This window comes from Limanda limanda, chromosome 14 (assembly GCF_963576545.1).
Source record: "Limanda limanda chromosome 14, fLimLim1.1, whole genome shotgun sequence".
NCBI classification, from domain to species: domain Eukaryota; kingdom Metazoa; phylum Chordata; class Actinopteri; order Pleuronectiformes; family Pleuronectidae; genus Limanda; species Limanda limanda.
In genome coordinates this window covers 1,443,443-1,458,023 of record NC_083649.1, presented here as the reverse complement: position 1 = coordinate 1,458,023, position 14,581 = coordinate 1,443,443, and the positions used below count along the sequence as shown (strand labels likewise).

Here is a 14,581-nt window from a genome sequence, read left to right as displayed (position 1 = left end):
ATAACTTTTGTAGTGCTTCTACACGTTAATTTGGGTATCTAGCATGTCTACCGTCCCAAAAACTCTGGAAAAAACAACTCCCGCGATTTGTTGTGGTTCCTCTATGTCAGAAACGATACGCTAGATGGCGTCAAATGGGATTACTACCAGAATTGAGCCAGGCTCCGGCCCACCTGACTCTGGTTCAAAACTATATGGTTGCAAGATTGTATCTTCGTCTCCAGTAGCCATATTTCTACAGAGCTAATGGATAGCTAAAAACCATATCAACTGTGGTAAAATGGGCATAATATGTCTCCTTTAAAGCATCACTCTAACTGATGAACAGCTTCACTCTCCAGCTGCAGCTGGTTGAGACAGTTTGTGACTCTCAGTCAGTTCTTCTCTCAGGAGATGGAACCCACTCACCAGAGTCCCAGAGAACAGACGCTCAGGGAGAGAAGGAGGAAACTTTCTCTTGTTTACACTCACACATCAGACTCACTCTCATCAAGCTGCTGCTTTCAGGTAGAAAAGTTTAAACGTGAACTCTGATGTTGTTCAGGTTAATTCCCAGATGATCCGAGTTCCCTGCCCCTGGTTACGACTTCTCGATAAAAGTGAATCCAGCTCCCGGCTTCAGCAGAAGTTTGTTCTCTCGGTGTTTGATAACTTCACAGAAACTGAAGGTGTCGTTCATCTGTTTTAATGTTGTCTCATTTAAATCCTCTTTCATTTCTAATGTTTTTCCTGATTTATCGTCTGCAGTTAAAACTCTGTTTATTTAAACTATGTGAAAACTGATCCTTGAGCTTCTGTTTGCAGGTTGATGGAAAACTTCACGTTGAACAGTGACACCCTGCAGCTGGAGGGGTTAAAGGTCACACAGGTTTCTGTCTACCCCGTCTTCTTCTTCTTCTTACTCTCCTACATCCTCATCAACTTAGCAAACATCGGCATCCTGGTGGTGATTTTCATAGATAAGAACCTTCACCAGCCCATGTACCTGCTCTTCTGTAACATGCCCGTAAATGACATCGTGGGAAACTCCATCATGTTGCCCCGGTTGCTGTCAGACATCCTGCGTCCTCCCTCCGAGCGCCTCATCAGCTACTACGAGTGTGTGCTGCAGGCGTTCTCCACGCACATGTATGCCACCACCTCTCACACGATACTGATGATCATGGCCTTTGACAGATACGTGGCCATCTGTAATCCTCTGCGTTACGCCGCCATCATGACCAACAACATAGTGGTCAAGCTGACTGTGTCTGCCTGGGGCACGGCCTTTGTTCTGGTGGGGATTCTGCTGGGTTTGACCATAAGACTGAACCGATGCAGGACAGTGATCACGAACCCGTTCTGTGACAACGCCTCACTGTTCAAACTCTCCTGTGAGAGTGTGTTTATTAATAACATCTACGGCCTCACGTTCACCGTGGTCCTGCTCTCTTCTTCTATCGGCAGCATAGTTCTCACCTACGCTAAGATCACAGTCGTGTGTGTGACCAGTAAGAGCAAGTCTCTGAACAGTAAGGCCCTGAAGACCTGCAGCACCCACCTGATGTCGTATATGATCATGTTCTTTTGTGGAATGCTTATCGTTATTCTGCATCGCTTCCCTCAGTACTCTGACTACAGGAAGCTGTCCGCCATTCTGTTTAACGTCGTCCCCGCCAGCTTGAACCCCATCATCTACGGAGTCCAGTCCAAAGAGATACGAACGTTTCTGTCTCAACTGATTCAGTCCAGAAAAGTCTCATAATTCTCATATAAACAGAGTGAAGTTTAAAATATATTATTTAGAGGAAACATGCGTTTTCTCTGTTTTTATGTTTTCATCAGTGAACCTTTTTTTTAAAGTGATAATGAATCAGGAAATAAATGATTTTAATCAACAAAGTAAATGACATTTTCATTGTTTTACTGAGAAACTGCAAATTCAGTCTTTATTGAAGTAAATGTGTCAAAAGGTACATGTTACATTACGTTGTACTAATATAATGTATAGAAAATACATATCTGAAAACATTGACATTTATTATTATTACTGTTATAATTATCATCAAGTAGCAGCAGTGTGAAAGTGTTATAATAATATTGTCTTCACACCTCGACTCTTATTAAACTTCTAATCATGTTTGTGTCTCCACATCGTCCATCTGATTTATTTCATTCTGATTCTAAAGCAGCAGCTCGTGATTGTAGAAGCGTGTGTGTGTGTGTGTGTATGTGTGTGTGTGTGTGTGTTTGTGTGTATGTGAGTTTGTGTGTGTGTGTGTGTGTGTCTGCTCACTGATCCTGTAGAAACTGAAACTCTCTTTTTAAATCTTCTTCTTAATGATGCTGAAGTAAAATCACTTTAATGTGAGGCTAACACCAGGAAGTATAAGTACACACATTATTTCTTGAGTACTTGTGTCAAAGTTAAAGTACTGATTCCAACTCATTACCCCAGGAAAAGTGTAAAAGTATAAAAGTGTAAAGTTCCCCTCTGAAGATAGTTTCTATTGACTGGATCTGACACTGATTTCACATTAGTTAATAGAAGATCATTTTATTTCAACTAGTGCTGTCAAACTATTAAAATATTTAATCGCGATTAATCGCAAATTTGTATCTATTATCTATTCCAAATGTCCCTTCATTTATTTTTTTTTCCATAATTTTACTTTCGTTTTTATGCTCTTATCAACATGGAAAAGTGGATTGGCTTGCTTTATGCAAATGTTTTATTTTATTGAAAAACAACATTGCCAATGTTGCGGGTGGAAATCAAAGGCAGGAGGCGTCGTTCTCAAGTTAAAATTAAGCAGGTTTATTCAGAGGTCACAGGTCAGAAAACTGCGGTGTCTAGCAAATTATCATGCATGGTCCACTGATCCCTGATCCTGCACAGGAAAAATGGCGCTGAGGCAGAGTGCGCACAAAGCTTATATATTGATATACTGGGCATGACAGAGGTTCTTGTACGCGGGGCAGTGCCTCGTTGGCTGTTTCACAAGGAAGTCCTGCCCTCCTGGCGTTGGGTCCTCCTCCTGGCGTTGCGTGATGATGACGCTGTACGTGCACGACATTGCTATGGTTACCAGAAGTCATAAGCATGTTGCCTGAGTGTGTGTGCTCAGTATGTGTGTGAAGTGAAGTGAGGTCATAGTGTCCCGGCCTCAAAGCATTCTAAGACTGATAATTTCACAGGAGAGAAGACATCTCAGAATTCAATATAATGAAGTTATTCATGAAAGCACTGTGAGAGAAAGCCTCCCCTACCTCTAATCTGCTGTGTATTAGACTCCCTGTTTGATACGGAGTATGAGAATGTTCAATCAACTAGCTGGAGATGTGTGTGTGTATCTGAAGTTGAGGAGCAGAGAAGCCTGTATCAGAGTTTAAGCATGAATCATCTGAAGTTGAAAAGAAGTATGACGTACTGTTATGTGTGAATGTGTGTGCGTTTACGCTCAAAGGACATGATGTGTATCTGACCACACGTTAAAGTGTGTGTGAATAGTGGTGTATTATCAATAAATCCCTCTTTTCACACCTAATAGGTGTGGACAACACGGGGAAGGCAAAGGGCAGAAAAGGGCGAGGTAGAAAAACAAACCCAACTTAATGCTCAGTAAAACACAAAAACAAAAACGTCAAAACATAGCTGTGATTAAAAGAATCACAGCCAGCAAAACAAAAATCTCAAAACAAACAATCCATCTTAAAATAAAACGTCAAACTTTAGCTGTGATTAAAAGAATCACAGGCAGCAAAACAAAAATCTCAAAACAAACCAGACTGTAAACATTCGGAACAAACTGAACCCAAACAATGTCATACTGACTTTGCCCCAGGAGAGGCAGCTACTGGAACTCTGTTTGATGTCTAATGCAGCTAAGGAAATTATGCTTTAATACAGAACGAGAAATGAGAACAGGTGAAAGATTATTTATTAACACTAAGCAGCAACAGTTATTAAAATCATTTGTATGAAGCATAATATATAGCTAAAACTGTTCCTAGCTTTATTGCTTAAGAGTTCAATCAGACACAGACTATAGTTAAAAGTTTGAGATCCCTCCAGACCCTCTTTTAATCCCCCTTTTGGGTGTGACCACTTACTGGCGAGTTCATGTACCTCAAACCTTCATCCCATCCAGTGTAAACCCCTCCCCCTCCTCATCATCATCGTCGCGTCGTCATCTCCATCGTCCTCAGCTTCAGCTTCAGCTGTACAGCATCAGTTTCCCCTTCAGCATCCACAGAACAGCTGGGGATGAGGCACGTTTTCCTTCATCAGAGATCTATTCAGTATTTTCAGAGTCTACCGCCATATTTCGAGCTTAACATCACCTTTTCAAATTAGGAGTATAAGATGTTAAGATAACGTATAAAGCAAAACAAAAAAATAAAAACCCTCTTGCCTGAATTTAAAAAGTTAAAGTGTCCAAAATAAATGTAAATATAATTATAGATATGACATTCAATAAACTGTAAACAGAGGGGCTTGTATTATGGGTTGTGCTTTTCACTTAAGATGAAACACGCTATGAGTTAAAGTATATTTGACCTCTGATCTTTAACTGGATTTTAATTTATTTCTTCTTTAAAAATGGTGAAACATAATTATTTTTAGGACTCTCAAGAGTTACATGGTGGTGAATCAAACTTCTAGTTTAAATTCCAACTGTTAATAGATTAAACATGTCTTGACTATTGAATTTTAAATGGATGATTTGAATGTGGAATAAAAGCAACTGCAGGTGAAACTGAAAAAAAATATCTAATTCTAGGCAGCGCAGAATTAAGTTTAAAGTTAAGTTTGAATTTCTCCTGATATGATTGAATTGGCTGATATAAAAAGCACATGAATAATTTCAGCTCTAAGAAATAAAAGTCAGCATTACAGCATTTCAACAAAACACAATCAATAATCCCTCCTTTGAAACAATAATCCTAATCTTTCAGTTGATATGAAACAGTTGCCAGATCATGCCCTCAGACATAATCGATTATTGTTTCAACATACATTTTTGTGAAATAAAGATAAAAGAAAAAAGAAAGTGTGGAATTTAATTTATATTCCAAAGAGAACAGATCAATTTTCCCTTCTCCTCAAACCCGAGCAAAGCAAAGCAGATCAGCTCTGTCTAGCTTCACTGGCCTCATGCATCAGAGCAGCAACTAAGAAAAACAAAAACATTGTTATCATCTTCATTGTAACAAAGCCACAGTTGTGGATGAAACTTTTGTAAGGGTGTAAATGGCTCAAAAATAATAAAAACAGAGAAAGAAAAGAAAACACATTGCACATTAACTGTACTTAGAGATGGGCATTTAAAGGACACATTAATGTGATTTTGTGAGGTTTGGTTAATCACTCATCCTTGAAGTTTTATTACAAATCAAATTAATAACTTGTGAAGTATTAAAATGGTCTTTACTGTTATCCCTGACGCCAAAACCCTTCTCCTTTCCTCTAATAGATATATTGGAAATATCTGAAAGGACAAATTTGTGCCAAAAAGTGTAATTTTAACAATTCCCTCTGGAATTCATTACTTCTGAATGAAGCAATAGTAAAAAACAAACAAACAAACAACATAGAAACAAACAACCAAGCCTCTTTGTGATCTTAACCCCAGTTGTAAGCTGTAAGGCTTCTGGCCCTCCCACTTTTCATCCTCTGCTGTGCAAGTCTTAATCTTTCTTTGGCAAGTCCTAAACACATTTACCCCTCCCACCCATACATACAACATATATCAGATGGCAAGCGCATATACCACCTCTAGTTTAGGAAAAAGTCGTTTTCCAGTCAGTTTGTCGCTCCGTCAGTTTTTTTGTGTCTTCAGTCAGCCAAGTGACCTTGAGTCTTCTTATCTCCTCCTCTCTCTCCCACAGACACACACATCTTGGAGTTCTCTCCCTTGACACAGACGCACGAACATTCACAGTCAAGCGTGCTCTCTGCCTTGTTTTTTTTTTAAATTTCGGGCAGAGGCCGCACTCCCTCTTTTGAGATTCAACGGGCCGCGCCTAAACGTTTTCTACCAGTCACTCAGTCCAACAGCCACACACTTCCATTCATACTAGTTACTTCACATCCTCTCTATATTATATAATCAATAGTAGTATAATAATTTTTATATAAGTAATTTCCTCTTTCAAATCCTTATTCGTAACAGCCTTCCGTTATTTGTGCCCAATTGAAACAATGGTGTGTCTGGTTTGTAAAGCTCCTGTAGCATTATTCAAATCAGTTCTTATTTCAGCCAATGAGCGGGAAGGTGAAAGTGCTGGGGTACAATGTGTCAGGTGGTGCCAAGGTGCGCCACTTTCGGTTCTGCAGCTTCCTCTGGATCAGTCGCCAGGGCCCTGGAGACCTGATTGGAGAGAGCTACAGTAAGAGCAGTTAAAACCTTCATATAACTTGACATTTCAATCTCAAAAACATCCACGGGCGGCACGTGACATCCATGCCTGGGTATCCTTTTGTTTTTCTTCATCTGATTCTACTTTAGTAATCCAATTGATAGGTCCTTCTATTTTAACCCTTTTCTTTTTAAGTGGGAGACCGAATTTGAGTTAAATTCGTAGCTAATACTCACACACCGACCTGCAGATCAGGCTTTTTGTTTTACAGTGTGCGTCTTCACCCATCAACCGCCGTCGCGGAGCAATTTTCTGATGGGCGCCTGGCTGAATTTTAACTCGGGTTCTTTTTAAGTGGGAGACTTTTTCCTCAGCTACCCCTACACCAACTTATTTAGACCTATTTTACAGTGTAAGCTGCCGGCACTTCGTTATTAAAATATAAAAACACAATTTGCACAATACACAGCAGTTTCAGACCATTTAATTACTTTGTTAAATCTATCATATGCAACTTGTACTCACCCTCAGGACTTCTGATCAAAAATGTAGGTTTTCTCTATCACAACAATATGCAGATTTCAATTAAATGGGCTCTGCTCACCTCTTTAGTAGTACAGCTGTTTGATCAGTTTCCCAAGGAAAGACAAGTCACTTCAGGACGGTTCTTTCCCGTCCGAGAGACAACCTCCTCCCCGACTGGTTGTCTCCACTCTGCTCTCTCAATCGTCTAAAACCATCCTCTGCTACCAATTTGTTGCGGGTGGAAATCAAAGGCAGGAGGCATTGTTCTCAAGTTAAAATTAAGCAGGTTTATTCAGAGGTCACAGGTCAGAAAACTGCGGTGTCTAGCAAATGATCATGCATGGTCCACTGATCCCTGATCCTGCACAGGAAAACTGGCGCTGAGGCAGAGTGCGCACAAAGCTTATATATTGATATACTGGGCATGACAGAGGTTCTTGTACGCGGGGCAGTGCCTCGTTGGCTGTTTCACAAGGCAGTCCTGCCCTCCTGGCGTTGGGTCCTCCTCCTGGCGTTGTGTGATGATGACGCTGTACGTGCACGCCATTGCTATGGTTACCAGAGGTCATAAGCATGTTGCCTGAGTGTGTGTGCTCAGTATGTGTGTGAAGTGAAGTGAAGTGAGGTCATAGTGTCCCGGCCTCAAAGCATTCTAAGACTGATAATTTCACAGGAGAGAAGACATCTCAGAATTCAATATAATGAAGTTATTCATGAAAGCACTGTGAGAGAAAGCCTCCCCTACCTCTAATCTGCTGTGTATTAGACTCCCTGTTTGATACGGAGTATGAGAATGTTCAATCAACTAGCTGGAGATGTGTGTGTGTATCTGAAGTTTAGGAGCAGAGAAGCCTGTATCAGAGTTTAAGCATGAATCATCTGAAGTTGAAAAGAAGTATGACGTACTGTTATGTGTGAATGTGTGTGCGTTTACGCTCAAAGGACATGATGTGTATCTGACCACACGTTAAAGTGTGTGTGTATGTGTGTGAATAGTGGTGTATTATCAATACCAAACAGGGCGGTACAAAATAAAATTATAAAGTTCACATTTCAGGTAAACAAGGACTCAGCCTATAGTGCAGTTAAACCATGGCTTAATATTTTATTTTTTTCAAGTTTGCTGTGAACATAGCAGTCAGGCCTCTTATTTCAGAAACAATGAACCATAACAGTTAGGTTACCAATAAAAGGTAGGCGTACTACTTACAGCTAGCTACTCAAACAGACAAGCAACAAAATAACGAACAAACAAAATACACAGGCAAGTGTCGGCCTACTTTGAAATAAATTAAACACAGAATTTTGTAGGGCTATTTGAGTCCTCCCCTTATTTGTGGAAAATGTATGAAATAAGAAGTACCCTATTTTCGAATAAATAAAAACATATAGCTGCAGCCTAATAGTGTAACGGACTGGGTTTATGTTTATGTTTGTTTTTGACGTATGTTCAGTAAAACACTGTGTTGAAGGAGCGTCAGGGTCAGTGAAGGGGTCGGGGTGGAACATGTGACTGTTTGGACCAATAGGATGGGGTTGTTTGGGGATCAATGAGGAAGTGAAGTGTTGATGTCTGCGAGTGACGGAGTAAGAGTGAGAAGTGCACATGTTCGTGTAGAGGAAAATACAAGTTACTAAACCACGAAGAAGTTCCGTGTCCTGTGTAAGCGGGGACGCTACAATAGCTTAAAAATATATATTTTAGTTGGCGAAATATTAAAACCAAAAGTGGGGGCAGGTCAGACTGGAGGCGAACACAGATACTGAAGCTGCAGCTGCAGCTCTGCGTTAATCTCGCGTTAAAAAAATTGACGGTGTTAAAATGGGTTTGCGTTAACGCCGTTAATAACGCGTTTAACTGACAGCACTAATTTCAACGTAAAACTGAAAACAGGTGAAAGAAAAGATTTGAGGTGTAAAGTTCGACTTCAAATCAAAAATCAAATCAAAGTTTATTGTCATATGCACCCATGTCAGCGTTATCAGAGCAGTGCAATTCTTGTGACCTGGCAGGCAGCATCTACGCAGTAGACGGGCTTTACAAAATAAAAAAAAATGACATAACATATAACGTAGTAAAATGAATCAGCAGTTTACAGGGTGAAGGAGTGGGGAATATTCAATTCAATAATATGAATATATGTGTAGTAATTACTTAGTAAGTGTAATAATAATATACCATTTAACATATGACGTATAACCCCTAACATATAACATAACAAAAGGAAGCAGCAGTTTACCGGGTGAAGCGGGGGGAATATTAGATTAAATAATATGAATATATGTGTAGTAAGTGTATTTGTATGGGTGGTGGAGCAGAATGTACATGGTAACTGTTTAGAGGGTCAGTGTTGCTTACGGCCTGGGGGAAGAAGCTGTTTGTGAGTCTGGTGGTCCGTGCTCGGATGCTCCCGTAGCATTTGCCAGACGGCAGCAGTGTGAGAATTCCACAGCCTGGGTGGCTGTGGTCCTCGATGATCTTCCGTGCTTTTCTCAGGCATCTTGTGCTGTAGATGCCTTGCACGGAAGGGAGATGGCAGCCGATGATCCGCTTCGCTGTCTTCACCAGCCTCTGCAGGGCCTTGCGATCAGCAGCAGAGCAGCCTGAGAGGATGCTCTCGATGGTGCACCTGTAAAAGTTTGTCAGTGTTTTTGCAGCCAATGCAAACTTCTTGAGTCTGCTCAGGAAGTAAATGATGATGTTGGAACTTTGTGTTACCACACAGTCCTGCGTGTACAGGGAGTACAGGAGGGGACTGGGTTGTTGGTGTTGGTTGCCTCAAACCGTGCATAGAAGGTGTTGAGGTCATCAGGTAGAGAGGCGGCGGGCTGATCATCACTGCTATTTCTCCTTTTATAGCCTGTTATGTGTCGCAGGCCGCCCCACAAGCGTCAAGGGTCGGAGCTGAGGTAGTTGGATTCCAGCTTGTCCCTGTAGTCTCTTTTTCAATCTCTGACGGCCCTCCGTAGGTCACATCTGGACTTCCTCAAAGCCTCCGGTCACCGGAGTTGAAGGCAGAGGACCGTGCTCTGAGCTTAGCAAGGACATTACCATTTACCCAGGGCTTTTGGTTTGAGAAAGTCCTAACACTGACCCTAGGGACGACATCATCGATGCATTTGGAGATATATGCAGAGACAGTGTCTGTGTATTCATTAATGTCCCCATCCACTGCAACACAGAACATCTGCCAATCTGTTGTTTCAAAGCAATCCTGGAGAGTGCTAATGGATTCAGCACTCCAGCTTTAAACTGTAGGTTGGGATGAGCATAATGGAGGTGTGATCCGAATTCCCAAAAGCGGGGCGGGGGAGGAGTTTGTAGCTGTTCCGTATTTGCGAGTAACAATGGTCAAGAGTCTGGTCACCCCGGGTGTGAAAGTTAATGTGTTGATGATATTTTGGCAGAACTTTCCTCATATTAGCCCAATTGAAGTCACCAACAACAATAGAGACGGCCTCAGGGTGTGCATCCTCCAGTCCATTAATAACTCCGTACAGATCCTCTAATGCGCATGTTTTGTCGGCCTGCAGTGGAATGTAAACAGCTGTGATTATAACGGAGCTGAACTCACGGGGAAGGTAAAAAGCTTGGACTTTTACCGATAGCAGCTCCAGGTCTGGTGAGCAGTGTGCTGAAATTGCAGCAACATCCGAGCCCCAGCGAGAGTTCACCATTAAGCATATACCTCCACCTCTGCTCTTACCCGACTCGGGGGTTCTGTCCTGCCGGTAGATGGAAAACCGGCCGTAGTGACGGCCGAGTCAGACACCATGGGATCCAGCCAGGTCTCAGTGAGCTCCAGCACACAGCAGTTTGCGATGTCCTGCTGGAAGTTAATCCGTGCGTGCAGCTCGTCCATTTTATTGTCCAGGGATTGAACATTCGCGAGCAGAATGCTCGGCAGCGGGTGATTGCAGCATCTCGTCTGACCTCTGCACAGGACACCGGCGCGCTTCCCTCGCTTCTTTCTCTTCCGTCGGGGTATTGGTAAGCAGAGCTGTAGAACAAAGGAGCCACAGCAAACACTCCGGTAAGTTGAAAAAAACTCAGTATTTAGCGTCGAACATATTTCCAAAAGTGCTAGTCGATCATACTGCATGAGCGACAGTGCAGTGTGTACAAAAAAACAAACAAGAAAATACATTATAAACATAAAACTGCGTAGTGCATGCAGAGCCATGACCCAACGTGTGCACTGCAATGACCCATAAGGTGACCAATAGCAACACTTCTACCAGCCAATCACGAGTGACATTAGTTTCAAGGGTCTGTGGTATCCTCCAATGGTGAGTAGAGAGAGGTTCTAGCCAGCGGCTTGACTCCGATTCATATGCTAATTAGATCACACGTCGCGATCGGTCCGCGAGGCTCAGCGAGCCCCCCCGCGGCTCTCTCCTTTGTTCTCCATATCCCCCATATTCAATAAGCAACTGAACTACACAGCTCAACAGAACCGTGGAAGCAGAGACCACACGAGCCAGAAGACTTCACACAGCCGGCAGGACGAACTACTAACCGAACTGCACAGCAACTTTCTTCCTTTCGGAGGACTGGTATCATACTGGGCTTAATAATGATACTAGAACTAAGCAAGACTGTTTATTTGATTCTGTGTGGTGTTTTTAAAGTTTGATATATGTGGTGTTATTGTAGTTACAAGCTAAATGAAAGTTAATGTGAGTTAAGCTCTACACAGACCCTGCCATTTTCTAATTAACATTCTCACAGACACTGCATATCACTACGTTCGTACCCACTCCCCCACTCCAGAGGAAGGGGGGGAGCTGCTATCTTAGAGACCATCTTAAAAGACCACAGGAAGGTGTGACTCTCTTTGTTAGCTAACAGAGATCCCCTCTCACACACACACACACATTCACACACACATCTTTGTTAGTTAGTATTTTGTTTAGTAATTGGTGTTTTATACTTATTATGTTTACAATAAATGTTTTCTTTTAACCTTGTCCTGTCATTAATGTTGCATAAGTGAATTTTGCCAACCGTTACACTGTCAAAAACTCTATGAACCTTCACTGTTCATTATATAATCTGTAATAGTAAATATTAAGATTTCTAATTGAACTAGATCTAAATGAGACTGATCTTAATGAATAAATTGGCTATCTTTTCCCTTCTGTGAAGGGTGGTTCCCCGATAGAACTTAAACAAACTAAAGTTATGATTTAATATTAATATTTTAAATATTAATGTTTTATATTTTATTTTGATAACCAAATTTATTGAATGCCTAAAGGCACACCAGCATCACATCACCGGTATCACTCCAAACCATTATTGCACAACATTGGTGTCGGTCCCATAGTCAATTAAGACAGAGACTGTATTAGTCTGTCCTCTGCAGAAGAGCTGGACATGCATAAGGAGCCAAGAGGGCTTTTCAGAACTAGTAATGTGGCTCACCAGCGCCCTCCGAATCTCTGGTAAGCCCTGTCTTTTACCGGACAAGATGACACATACTGACCTCCCTGCCCACAGTACATGTTACACTGATGACAGCTTGGCCCTGCCGAGGCCGCTGGTGCGCTGCGAACGCTCGTGATCGATGCAGAGAAGTCTGGAAGTGGTGAGGGTAGACGGCTACGTTGACTACTTGTCCCCGCCCTCTCTCGTCACCGTTCCTGGAGGCGCCCGTCGATGCGGATAGCAGTAGCAATGAACGTGTCCAAATCAGCCGGAGAGTCCCGCGCCGCCAGTTCATCTTTGATAACTTTTGTAGTGCTTCTACACGTTAATTTGGGTATCTAGCATGTCTACCGTCCCAAAAACTCTGGAAAAAACAACTCCCGCGATTTGTTGTGGTTCCTCTATGTCAGAAACGATACGCTAGATGGCGTCAAATGGGATTACGACCAGAATTGAGCCAGGCTCCGGCCCACCTGACTCTGGTTCAAAACTATATGGTTGCAAGATTGTATCTTCGTCTCCAGTAGCCATATTTCTACAGAGCTAATGGATAGCTAAAAACCATATCAACTGTGGTAAAATGGGCATAATATGTCTCCTTTAAAGCATCACTCTGTCACTCTAACTGATGAACAGCTTCACTCTCCAGCTGCAGCTGGTTGAGACAGTTTGTGACTCTCAGTCAGTTCTTCTCTCAGGAGATGGAACCCACTCACCAGAGTCACAGAGAACAGACACTCAGGGAGAGAAGGAGGAAACTTTCTCTTGTTTACACTCACACATCAGACTCACTCTCATCAAGCTGCTGCTTTCAGGTAGAAAAGTTTAAACGTGAACTCTGATGTTGTTCAGGTTAATTCCCAGATGATCCGAGTTCCCTGCCCCTGGTTACGACTTCCCTATAAAAGTGAATCCAGCTCCCGGCTTCAGCAGAAGTTTGTTCTCTCGGTGTTTGATAACTTCACAGAAACTGAAGGTGTCGTTCATCTGTTTTAATGTTGTCTCATTTAAATCCTCTTTGATTTCTAATGTTTTTCCTGATTTATCGTCTGCAGTTAAAACTCTGTTTATTTAAACTATGTGAAAACTGATCCTTGAGCTTCTGTTTGCAGGTTGATGGAAAACTTCACGTGGAACAGCGACACCCTGCAGGTGGAGGGATTAAAGGTCACACAGGTTTCTGTCTACCCCGTCTTCTTCTTCTTCTTACTCTCCTACATCCTCATCAACTTAGCAAACATCGGCATTCTGGTGGTGATTTTTATAGATAAGAACCTTCACCAGCCCATGTACCTGCTCTTCTGTAACATGCCCGTAAATGACATCGTGGGAAACTCCATCATGTTGCCCCGGTTGCTGTCAGACATCCTGCGTCCTCCCTCCGAGCGCCTCATCAGCTACTACGAGTGTGTGCTGCAGGCGTTCTCCACGCACATGTATGCCACCACCTCTCACACGATACTGATGATCATGGCCTTTGACAGATACGTGGCCATCTGTAATCCTCTGCGTTACGCCGCCATCATGACCAACAACATAGTGGCCATGCTGACTGTGTCTGCCTGGGGCACAGCCTTTGTTCTGGTGGGGATTCTGCTGGGTTTGACCATAAGACTGAACCGATGCAGGACAGTGATCAGAACCCGTTCTGTGACAACGCCTCGCTGTTCAAACTCTCCTGTGAGAGTGTGTTTATTAATAACATCTACGGCCTCACGTTCACCGTGGTCCTGCTCTCTTCTTCTATCGGCAGCATAGTTCTCACCTACGCTAAGATCACAGTCGTGTGTGTGACCAGTAAGAGCAAGTCTCTGAACAGTAAGGCCCTGAAGACCTGCAGCACCCACCTGATGTCGTATATGATCATGTTCTTTTGTGGAATGCTTATCGTTATTCTGCATCGCTTCCCTCAGTTATCTGACTACAGGAAGATGTGCACCATTCTGTTTCACATCGTCCCCGGCAGCTTGAACCCCATCATCTACGGAGTCCAGTCCAAAGAGATACAAACGTTTCTGTCTAAACTGATTCAGTCCAGAAAAGTCTCATAATTCTCATATAAACACAGTGAAGTTTAGAATATATTATTTAGAGGAAACATGCGTCTTCTCTGTTTTTATGTTTTCATCAGTGAACCTTTTTTTTAAAGTCATAATGAATCAGGAAATAAATGATTTTAATCAACAAAGTAAATTACATTTTCATTGTTTTACTGAGAAACTGCAGATTCAGTCTTTATTGAAGTAAATGTGTCAAAAGGTACATGTTACGTTACGTTGTACT

At 42.2% G+C, this 14,581-nt stretch overlaps 2 protein-coding genes across 2 annotated transcripts; both read left to right on the top strand.

Annotated features, from left to right (window-relative positions):
- Positions 1–808: 808 nt before the first annotated feature.
- On the top strand, positions 809–1,744 carry LOC133019594 (olfactory receptor 8G17-like). The gene has a single exon (XM_061086126.1). It carries the CDS (start codon positions 809–811, stop codon positions 1,742–1,744), a length of 936 nt encoding a protein of 311 aa, XP_060942109.1.
- An 11,670-nt stretch (positions 1,745–13,414) lies between these two features.
- LOC133019566 (olfactory receptor 8G17-like) lies at positions 13,415–14,349 on the top strand. Its single transcript, XM_061086093.1, is given in 2 exon segments — positions 13,415–13,934; positions 13,937–14,349. Coding segments are annotated over 2 exon segments (933 nt in total).
- The last annotated feature ends 232 nt before the right edge of the window (positions 14,350–14,581 follow it).

What these genes read in the sequence shown, in the direction of transcription:
- LOC133019594 (XM_061086126.1), top strand. Translation starts at nt 809, where the DNA reads ATGGAAAACTTCACGTTGAACAGTGACACCCTGCAGCTGGAGGGGTTA.